General features: G+C 36.7%; 1 protein-coding gene across 4 annotated transcripts in view; it reads left to right on the forward strand.

Annotated features, from left to right (window-relative positions):
• Positions 1 to 12,050, forward strand: part of RIMS1 (regulating synaptic membrane exocytosis 1) — a 354,476-nt gene that overhangs the window by 308,789 nt on the left and 33,637 nt on the right. For all 4 annotated transcript variants that reach the window (XM_075087080.1, XM_075087081.1, XM_075087082.1 and 1 more), the window contains one exon: positions 1,470 to 1,702. In XM_075087080.1, the coding sequence (XP_074943181.1) occupies positions 1,470 to 1,702 (233 nt within the window). The remainder of the gene's footprint in view (positions 1 to 1,469; positions 1,703 to 12,050) is intronic.

Below are 12,050 nucleotides of genomic sequence, written 5' to 3' on the forward strand. Positions count from 1 at the left end.
TTATCTGAACTTAACAGGAGCAGATCCTAAGTGCTGAGCACAGTTAAATGCCTATGCAGGATTGATAATCACCTTTCTGTGAAGTGTTGTCTATTCAAGTTTTCCAGCTTCTCCTTCAAAAAATGCTGTCTATTTTTATCTGCTCTTACATACGGTCACACATTAGTAAATCTTCATAACTGTCAGTAAAACATAGTTTAGGTATACTCATACTTTCCTGCATCTGTCTTTGGAGAGGACTGGTTTAAGCTTTAGTAGGGCCCAGATCCACAGAAGTCACAGGATGTCAGTTCTTCTCCCACAGACCCCTTCATTTCTCCCTGGAAAGATTTCCTATCTGTCTGAAACTTGCTATGAGATAAAGAACCTTCCACCTCTAACCCCTCTCTTTCTTATTTTAGCGGGGTGGGGGAGGAGCAGGCCATCACATCTGCTGGGAAGGGAACCTGCTGGGGGGGACTGCAGGACTGTTCCTCAACAAATAAAGTCAAAATTTGACTTCAAAATACAGAATTACTGAAAAAATCACTAAAATTAGTATGTTGCCAGTAGGTCTACTAATCAGCAATGCAAGATCGAGGAATTTCCCACATACTAGGCTGATTTAACAACTACACCTGACGTGAGTCAGGCTGCAGCTTAAATTCTGGGTCTCTGCAGAGTGATAGCTAACTTTGTATTGCCATTAGAGCTAGGGCGTCGCTTGGTCGCAGTGGTGGTAGGACTGTGTATTAGCATGTCCTGAGTGTATTTGAGATTGTTCTCCAGAGCGTGTTTCTGAATACTTTGTCCAGCCTCAATGTGCAGGAGCAGAAAAAGGATTTGTATAGAAACGTTCAAATGCAATGAGATAGTTAAAATCAAACTGAACTGACAGAGCGGTTCATCTTTCTATCAGTCAATGAAAGTTTTAGCCAGTTATTAGGGGTTTTAGCCTCGAAATTATTTGCCTTCATACTGTGATTACTGCTAAGATAGAGCTAAGACCTAAAAAATACTACTGTTTCTGTGAAGTATGAAAATATAGAAGATGATATCTTCATATGTATTAGGTGTTAAGGCTTTGGTGAACAGTGCCGATAAGATACGTGTATTAACCTACGTATATTCTCTTGGCCCATATTCATTTTCTTTGGTCGTAAAATTGCTGGTTTATTACTTTCTGTGTTGTGGGGATATAGACAGGAAGGCTCCACAGGACTTTTGAAATTTGCGTGTCTCTCTTCCTGTCGCTCTGAAAAACATGGGAAAGTGTTCATTTTATTTATTTCCCTCGAAGAAGTGAAGAACAAATTATAATGCTGGAAATACATACTCTGAGGAGCATCAGATTAACCTTTTCTTTGTGAATCAAAGAAATTAAGATGTATCAAGACTTAGAAATAATTTACTGATTAAAAAAACAAAGGCTTTTGGCATTGCTGTTACACAGGCAAATTAACATGTTTGTTTTTACTTTGTAACTGTAGTACATTTACTCCTAAATTGCAAAGCAGACGGATGGGGACTTCAGGGAGAATCACTAAGAGCACAAGTGTGAGCGGAGAGATGTATAAGCTGGAGCACAATGACGGGAGTCAGTCGGACACGGCTGTCGGCACGGTTGGAACAGGTGGGAAGAAAAGGCGTTCCAGCCTTAGTGCCAAAGTGGTTGCCATAGTGTCTCGAAGGAGCAGAAGCACATCTCAGCTTAGCCAAACAGGTGAGTGAGACACATGCTCTTTGGAAACAGGACTCTCACCAAACGTGGTTTACCATTATTTCATCTGTGGCATCTGTGTTACATGTATATGGATATAGACCACTCGGGAGAGAAGATTTTCCAGCTGTGAATAAATTTCTGAGATGTTAATTTTCTTTGATCATTAGGCATCTGCAAGAAACAATATACAAATGCCTTTTAGAATATGTACCATAACAACTTTCGGTCCTGATCCATGAAAAATGTTTTTATCTCTTAGAAACATTGTTTACAGGTAGGCAAGAAAATGCAAAGAGACATATGTGGGTATCAACTGTGGACAGTGGTTTGGCTAAAAGCAGTTTTCTATGTATAGGAAATTTCTTCTAGCAGAAGAGTTGAGTACGAATGGGGGAACTGAAATCTGAGCAACTGAATGGCAGTTACAGAACTTGGATAAAAGGTTGTACCTGTAGTGGCAAAAAATACGGGTTTTAAAAAACTACCTTTGTTTTCTTAGTCAAGAGTAAAACCAATATTTTTTCTTTAAAAACAACACTGGCAAATTGGGGTCAGTGATTTCAGATAAATTAGATGACAGCATGATGCTTCATTAGGAACGTAAGACATCTAACTCTTTGTTGTGACTTCAAAAATCTTAAAAGCTTCATATCTGCATAGCCTGGAGGGGAGCAAAAGCTCATACAGAAAGATACAAAAGGAAAAAAAAAAAAAAGTGTTTTAAAGTCCCTGTCCTGCTCCTATTGAACCCCAGTAAGACTTTTCCGCTTGTCTTCATTGGGAGCAGGGCCTGACCCTAAGGGTTCTTTATTACTAAAAGAAGGAAAAGAAAGAGGAAAAGCTTCAGCCTAGCATAGAATGCACGTGTATTGCAGCACTCCTCACATAGGCAGGGTAATCTAAACTAAGGTAAGTACAACTATTGTTTATTTGTATCATCAAATATTTCACCCTTTTCTCTTGGTTTTCTTTAATTGCCAGATGAGCAGTAGAAATGATTCTTTCAAAATGTGAAGCTTGGTCAGCTTTAACAAAAAGATTATTTTTCTACACTTAATCATTTATGAATTTTAAGCCAAAAAGCATATAATCATACAGTTGCATCAATTGATAAATATAGTAGGCATATTTGAAGGCCAGAATTGTAATTAATATTGTGTTGCTCAAAAATGCACTCTGCTTGGATATTAAACTAGAATATAGATAGCTGTACACAGTAAAATGTTAGTTTAGATGCATCAGAATCAATGACATGCTCTTAAAATAATAAAAAGTGGTATTGTATTATAGAAAGGATTTTAGGTTGATGTTTTACTCCACTTACTATAAAGAACAAAGTATTTTAAGTATTTTACAGAATGTTTTTGTGATTTGATCTGGTGTTCCTTTCTAGCTCCTAAATCTCATTGAAATAGGAATTCCTGTGACAGAGCAAATCTTTGCTCCATCTTACTCCATAGTCCAGCTCTGACCAGGGACCAGGGCAGTATGCCTAAGAGGAAGGCACAGGGGGCTACTAAACATAGGATGATTTGCCTTGCATGAGCCCCAGCTGGCTCTTCTCAGTGAAGTTTGCCAATAGCTTAAAATCTAAACTATGACTTCCAAGCTCTTCTCAGCATTAGCTATTTAAAGCTCAGATGTTCCCACTCTTCACAGAAATATACTATAGCTCTCCAAATTTTGCTTGGTGTAACTTTCAAAACAATAGGGATTTTGCAACGAATGGAGCACCTAAAGTTATAATGATAATGAAACTCAAACAGCAAATCAAATATGAAAAGCACAATTATGTATTATTCATGATTATAAAACAGAGTTGAGAATGATAATTACTTTGCCTTACTGTGGCTCAGGCAAACAGTACTGTCCGTGGTATAAGCAGAGCAAATAAAATCTGGCATGTTTTGTCAGTCACTCTTTCTTTACTTAAATTATGTCAGAAATCAGTGAGTTGAATTAATGCATTTTTTAGAACAATATACACATGAGACTTGATAGGTTTTTCAAAGAAAATCCATTGTTGGAGACTAGGTACTCACGTCCTAAATCAGGCACCCACTTTCCTTCCTTCCTATAGTGTACAAGAGGGGAGGAGAAATCTAAAAAGGTTTAATTCATTTTAATGTGTTGTGCCTAAGTAACTTAATAATGTCTCCACCACTGAGAGTAAAAAAAACCAAACCTGTTTTGACAATATAGTATAAACTACGTCCTTAAAATTGATTATGTTTAAATCGGTTCTAATAGCCAAATTCTGAAGTTTTAAAACTGGCGTGGCAGTGTATGAGCCTCCAAAAAGAGGTGCCAGGTATGAACTTCTGCTACAAATCTTCAGTAACTGAAGGTGTGCTGTGGACACAGAGCACATATTTTAAAGGAAGTATAAAAAAATACAGAAATGTATGTATAGCCTCTATAGTTTTTCCTGAATTGGTCAGTTTAATATTTTTTTCCTATGACTTGCATGACTGTAAGCCAGCTACATATGACATATATGGTTAGTTGTTTCTGAAAACTCTAAACAGAAGATCAGAAATATAACAAAAAGTCAGATAATTCTCTAAAAATCAGAGGTTCCATATTTTTGTGGAACACGTAGGTCTGAAATTCTAGTTTACTACTGTCTTCAAAACCAGTAAAATTAACTCCTGTCCTGCCTTTTTCATTTGAAGAGGTGGTCAATAAGGGCTAAGTTTGAGTTTTTGTAGATAATTCTTGCTTTTAGTACACTGCACAGGTGTAATCTTATATAAAAATAGAAGTGGAGTGTATGAACCTGCTACTAGGTAGCCAATTATTTCTAAGAGTTTATTTTCTTTTCACCTGAAAAAGGAATGTGTGAGTGTGAGCCTGTTCATGCATGTATGTTTCCATATATACGCACACGACCTCGTTGCATGTGTGGTGCAGATCCACTTGCATGTTAGCTTTAGAAGGGCCAGTAATCACATTATTTTGTGCATCCTTGTTCAGTGCAGTTGGAAAATATTTAATCTTAATATGTGCCTTATAAAATGGTCAATGAAAAAAAATTATGTAAATTTGAGAGGAAAAGTATATATTTCTGCTGTGCCTTCCTTTCAATTGCATTTAAGATTTCATAATACTTCTAGTAACTGTTCACTGAAATAAAGAAATCCTTATTCCCTATGGTTTGTTCATTGTGTCCACAATTGGGTAGATATTATAGTTCATCAAAAAAAGCTTGTAATCTTCTGGCAGTATTCGTACTGAAAATCCAGTTCTGCTTATGTTATCACAGTTAAAAAGAAGAAAAGAAAAAGGAAAAAAAAAGAAGCAAAACCCCCAGAAAGACAACAGAAGAATGAAAATAGGTCCAGGCATATTCTGTACCATTTTAATTATAAACCAACTTTTCTAGCTTTCTTTGCAAGCCTAATTTTTGTAAATAAATATATACATATATACGAAATAAATATATAACTGCAGATTTTCTAAATAATTACAGCAACTAAACTTTAAATTATAGGAAGATGAGAGGAAAACAGATTATGCTAGGAAATCATCATCTATTGTCTTGATTTTTTGATACAACACTCTATTCCCCTACAGATATTCTTATATTATAGTTTCCTGACCAAGAGCGACTGAGGGCAGTATTGATCACACTGCTTTTTGATGTGGGGTTCTGGGTTTTTTTTTTCAAAGAGAGAAAAACTGCTGCCATAGGAGGAAAGAGTTTTATTACAAGAGGAAAGAGCTTTATTACATAATTTATACCATAAATAGAGACATAATAGTGCATTTCAAAGTGGATGGAGGTAATGATAGGGGTATCACCAGTAAGATGAGTTCTGGAGAAAAGGAAAAGCTCAATCTCAGATAAACAAAAGTATTCCCACCCCTGGGTCCCTTTCAGTTGTCCTGGTACATGCAGAGGAGTGCCTTAAGCAGGTGAAAGGATTCCTCCCTTTTGCTTTCTAACCCCTGGTCAGCAGATAGGGGTTCAGAAAGGTCATCTACTACTAGGAGACTCTTTTCCAGTTCTTTTTAAGTGCTTTGCAACCATTCTGACACTGTATCTTCGCCATCTTGCTATCAGAGATTTGGTAGTGTAACATCTTACAACTTATTCAGCCTGATGCAATTGCCTGCTGGGTCAGCAAGACAGGTTTTTCTCTTCAAGGCAAATGGACAGGATGGAAGGCTGTGGTTTTGTTTGTTTTGTTGAAGGGCTTAGAGGATTTTCTTTCTTTAGCCACTTCTAATGGAGGCCATTTTTTTCTCTCAAAAGCATTGAGAGTAAGAGTTTATAGGAAATTACAAAATAATTTCGGCATGTTTATTTAAGATATCCAAAACATGATAACCAGTACAGATAGAAAGACTGAAAACACCAGCTTTGAGATAAATACGAACAAAACTACCAGAGATGCGACAGGTGAACCTTTTGAGACATGGACTCTATTTTTCCTAAATATGAGTTCTTTGAGACTACTTTTATTTTTTAAGGTGCTCAACACCATTAACATCAGTATTCTGACTAGTTTTCCATTGACATTGCTTGAGAAACATTAGTGGTCTCACATAAGATAAAAGTGAGACTTTGCCTGGGATAATGCATATTGTTCTTACTACTGGCTCAAAACAGTTGATGGTGGGAGAGGTGCAGAGAAGGAGAGCTAAGGAGCTTGGATGAGTGGGGAGCTTGTCCAGTCTCACATTACACTGGTACTGGGTTATTTTTCTAAATGGAAATACCTTGCCATGTTTATAGCATGAGCCACAATGAGATATTTCTATGTAAGGACCACTTATGTGCATCTGTGAGCTGGATTCTTGGAAGGAATCATTAAGTGTCTGACTGCTTCACTCAGGAAATAACTGGCAACCTGAGCAAAACCATGTGAGAATCTTATAATGCATTCCCCTATGTAAAAATTGCACATGTCCTCACATGGAATTCCCTGCTACAGTATATTTTCTGTAATTTGCTGTAATTTTCCCATTAAAGAAGTGTCTTTCTGTATGTCCTTTTGAATTAAATTCCAAATTCCCAGTTTCAGAAAAGGTACCATCATCTAAGTGAGGAAATTGTCATTGAGCAGTGAAGTCCTGATAATCTTTATCTTATACTCCGCAGTATAGTTGTGCTCCTTTTGTGTGCTCAGTCTACCTTTAAAAACACCACTTCGTCTGGTTGGCTGCCCCACAATTCACCTTCTAAGACTGATCTTAAGAAGGCCTTCTCTCATGGTTTTGTTGGATGACCAAATTTTAGGTAAACATTTAGAAAAGGCAACCCCATCCATTACACAAAATGTCCTCCAGTGGTGGAGAACATGGTGGTTCACTGGAGGTACCTAATGACTGTTAGCAAGCACCACTATGCTGTGGTAAAAATAGCACTGCCTGGGAGACATGGAAATTAAGCAGAGTAAAGCAATCTTCCAGGCTTGGAGCTACATCATTTCAGAGTAGACACTGCTAGGAGGAAAAAAAAAAAATCTCAGCTTTCATTTTCACAGTCTTTGTTTAGTAATGCCAGGAGGGATAATCTTCTGTCCATCCTTGTAGTAATTTTATGATACAAGAGATTTCATACAGGTCTAGATAGTACAGACAGATAAAGCAGGTAACAAATCATAACTAAAATATGCTGGAGAATGGAGGCCTGTGGGATAAGGAGGGTCGTTTGCTGTCTTTCTTGAGAAAGCTATTGCTTCTTTCCATAATTTTATTACTTTTTTACAAGGATCCTGACAATCTTTTCCTGGAGTGGTCAGTCTTTTTTTTTTTCCCCACATTTCATTTTGATTGATTGAGTCTCAGTTATAAACAATGACAAGGATGCATTCTGAGCATGTTTATTTTACCACATAACCTCTGGAGTTTGGGGTTTTTTTTAGTGTAGTGAAAGAAATTGTGCTTATTTTTAAAATTACATTTATTTGGTAAGAAAGCTGAGTGCTAGATAAAAATTCAAAACATTTGTTATTTTATCTAGACTTCAATAAATCATCTATTATTATTAGGCTGGACGGAAAGCATGGACGTCAGTAAGGAATACTAGACATCAGGAAGAAACTGGTTAGGAGGGAGGCATCAGCTGGTTTTATTGAAACAAGAGCCAGAGTGTGCTTATAGGTGGAGTTTCTAAGACAAAAACCACACACAGATCTCACTAATATTTTATGAGATGTAGTGCGTGCACAGCTAGAATATGCTGATTTGGAAAGTATGTCACTTCCAGGTGGTATAGAGGAAGGACTTGAGGACCAGACCAATGGAACTCGGATAAAATGTGATAATGCAGATAGCAAGATCAATCTTTTCAGAACAACTAGTGAAGATTTCCAGGTGCAATCTGGGAGCTGTCATCTAGAAAAAACAGGAGGAGGAGGAAGACACTTTCATTTGTTTCAGATTAAAAATACTTTAATGACCAAGCACATAGTTGTTGTATATCTTACTACCTGTTGTACTCACTAACCATATATGGCATGCAGTCTGTCTTATGAAATTTATTGGCGGTTGGACTCGATGATCTTAGAGATGATCTTTTCCAACCTTAATGATTCTATGATTCTGTGATAAGACGTGGGTATAATGAAAATCACAGCATGAACGTGAGCTATGTGTAAGATCTGGCCAGGGAAAAGGCAAACGCTATCCTGGGTGTATCAGGCAAGGTGTTTCCTTGGAGAGCTAAGAAAATGTTAACATCATTGAATGAGGCACAGCTGACAGCTCATCTGGAATACTGGTCACTCAGCATTCAAGAAAATGAATGCTGGATGTTTGTGGGAATCAAGACCTTGAAGGATGATTTAATGCTGGATTTGTTCAGCCTATAAAAATGAAGGTTCTAACAGGGATATGACTATTCTGTAAGAATGCAATGAGAGTAAACGTCAAAAGGGCAGAGGAGCTTCTGAAGCTGAAGGGCAACTCCATCAGAAACTGTGGTATAAAATCAAACCAGTATAAATTAGTTATGAAAAACTTCTTCTATTTGTTTCAAAATTACAATAAAGTTTCTAACTGTCAGAACAGAGAGAGTGGTATGTTAAACCTCTCAAAGCATTTAGCATGCCAGGGATGAAACAACCCTTTTGTTTTGTTTTGTTTTGTTTTTTATCTAGCAGAATATCCCATTGCTGTTTTCATAGGATTTCTTTTCTGATGTTGTTCTTTCGTATTGCCATCTCCTGTTCATTCAGACGAAATGCTACAAGATCTCAAATTTTGGATTGATAGATTCACAATATTATCTTGGAAGTCAGAATTAACGTGAGGCTTCCAGCTCTACAGTTACCCCACAGGTTTAGCTTAGTCTTCTGTAATTCACCTGTTGTTCACTGTGTTGTAGAGGAGCATTTCCAAGTGTTCGTTTGCGTGGGGCGTTTATCTCTGCAAGAATGCTTAGCATTTACACATGAGTTCCCTTACCTACAGATGCCTCCGTTTTGTTGTCTTAAGGTTGCACAATTATGCAAATCTTTTCCTTAATGTTAGACTGCGTGTACTTGAAAGGTATGTTTCTGCAGCATAGCAGAAGTGTGGTAATCCATCCTGCAGCTCACTCATTAGCTTTGTTTGGCTGTTCACAGTCTTTCCTATCCAGGGTGTTATTTCTCCCAGAGCAGGCCATTAGAGCTTGCTTTGCATAGTTGTGGTGGTCTGTGAGGACAATGGCTCTGTTGCACAAAAAGAAGAATGGAGGGAGACTGACATGAAGATGGATTTCTCTCTTCAGCCAATCTAAAAAAAGTCTGTAGTGCAGCAGCAGGGATGGTAACGGTGCCTTAGGGGTGGTGACAGGCTCTAAACCTGACACCCCGGCAGCAAAGAGCACCCTCCTGAACCGAGCAAAAGCTTCCTACCGATCCCACATGCATCCACACGTTTCTGCAGTGAGAGGGGGAAAACGGACAAATGGATGAAGAATAATGTCAAAAACAAAGAAAAAGACCTGATTATTTATGTAAGAGGAACTCTTTGTTCTAGTAATGATACTTAATTCTTTGAAACTATTGAGTGAATGTAAGCGTGTTCTCTTTTATTTACTGCTGCCGTCTAGCTGAGGAATTCGCTACCCTTAATAGAAACATAATTCAGTTCCAGTTACTCATCTTCCAAAACATTTCCAAATAAGGGCTAGTATTTTCAAACAAAGTCCCCCCCGCTCTGTTGAGTTAGTAGTACATGTGGCTCTTTTCCTTTTTCCTGAAATATAAATTTTGACTTTGTCTCCTGTTATGTATTTGGTTGACTTGTACTCAAAAGTATTTGTTTGCTTTTCTGTCTATTTGCACTTTCTCCCTGGATTTTTTAACAGATATTACTGCAGTAGTAACTGTATGTTGGGCTACCTCAAGTACATAAGTAGCATGGGGTTTAGGAAAATTTATTCCTTCCCAAAGCTATAATCTGGATTTTAGCTAAGCTATACATCAGCTTTAGCTGAGACGTACATGTCTTGTAGAACTACAATTTCAAAATATGTAAAAAGTATTTAATATGTGTAGCTTCACTATTATGTTTCTATTGTATTTTTTATGAAATGTTTTATAGAAAGACCTACTGATAATTCTGACTGTATTTAACTGAGCTTTGTTTAAACAGGATTTTTATTTGCTTTTTCATCTGACCCACACTGCGTTCACAAGTTTTATTTTGTGCAAGTATAAACATTGAGTTGAAATAATATCAAAATTATGACAGAAGAAGGAAATAGAGTGATGCCAAATACAGTCAAGTGGGGAAGAAAGGTCTACTACATAAATGCCTGTCTGTAAGAGAATGTCAGCCTCAAACTTGAATTTTATTACTCTTCATATACTTCATGCCTGATCAGGTCCACAGTTCGTGGCTTTCTGAAACCTGTGGGATTTTGTAGAAAGGTTTAGAGTACCTGCAGTTATCCAGAGGAAAAATGCTCTCATTCTGTGGCACAGGAATTAATTCCTGTCTCACAGAATAGTAAAACCCCCTTAGTTTAGAGTCAGATGATATAGGTTAATTTTCATATACCTGGATTTTTTTTCCTTTCCAAAGCAGTCCTTCTCTTAACTAATATAAACTTTGATTTTTGTGTGAATGAGCCTGTTCAGCATGAAACAACTCATTCAATTTTTAAGTATTGATTTGGGAGCTCAGGCTATATAGTTTAAAACTGGGAAGAACAGAAACAGCTGGATCTTCAGTATTTGCTTTCCAGGGTTGTTCCAAATATCTAGATGAAGTCTGGGGCAGAACTGACTTGTCGTATACAATCGTCTACTCAAATGGCTTCTCAAGACTCTGTTAATGTCACCATTTTTTGTTGAATTTTGCAGATTCTCACACTATGGGCTTTTCCCTGATAGTTTTAGTAAAGGTAATACAGAGTTCCAGAGGGCAGATCAAAATACTTCATAGAAAGAGATATTTTGAAATCTGGCCAGTACCTGATAGTATTTCTTACAATTATTTTACGGTATTATTTTTCTCATGTAACTGAAGAATTTGCAATGATTTAAAAAATGTTTTAAAATCATACTTAATTCTTCCCTGCAAACAGACAACTGAAATTTTCTTTGCGTTCTTTTCTTTTACAGGTCATCTTTAATATTTTGCTTGCTTGCTTGTAGCTTCAGTGTAGCTACAGTCACGGTCAAAGTCAGTCTTTGCATATAAATACGGGCAGAGGTTCTTCTTTGATTCCAGCACAGTATTTCAAATATGAGTATCATATCTCTAAAACCATGAGAGGCAAGAAATAATTTAATTCTGGATCTTTTAGAAAATAAGACTGACTTTTTAAAGTATTAAAGGTTTTTTTATGAAACATAAATGTGTGGTAGTCATACATTTGATAAGATATTGGTGGGCTCAGTTTAAAAAAAAGTGCATTTAGCTGAATGCAAAGAAGCATTCGACTCAGAGACGATATTTTAATCTTATTTAGCCCTTTTTACATGTGAATGTGAGGATGAGCTTTGAGGGGTTTTTCAGTATTTTTTTTGCTAGGAATAGAACTGTTAGCAACAGAATCCAAATGAACAGCAGTAAACCTAACCTAAGACAAAAAAGAGGATCAACAGGTGTTTTTAAGTATTTTCAAGGATAATAAGGGTAATAACGATAATGATTATGATGATGATAATAATAATGACAATAAAGCTTGCTGGTTTTTTGCAGCTGATGATGTTAATGTATACATATCTATAATGTAACTCATAGCGCCTGCAATACAGATAATGGCCCTTATATACTCTGAATTGCATATGCTAAGTAATGAAGTAGCAGAACTCACTAAAATTATGAAAAAAATGTTCATAGGATTTAATTTTCAAATTTTTTGGCTAGTCATTAAGTTGGATGAAAAATTATTTCAAAT

This window comes from Phalacrocorax aristotelis, chromosome 3 (genome assembly GCF_949628215.1).
Source record: "Phalacrocorax aristotelis chromosome 3, bGulAri2.1, whole genome shotgun sequence".
NCBI classification, from domain to species: Eukaryota; Metazoa; Chordata; class Aves; order Suliformes; family Phalacrocoracidae; genus Phalacrocorax; species Phalacrocorax aristotelis.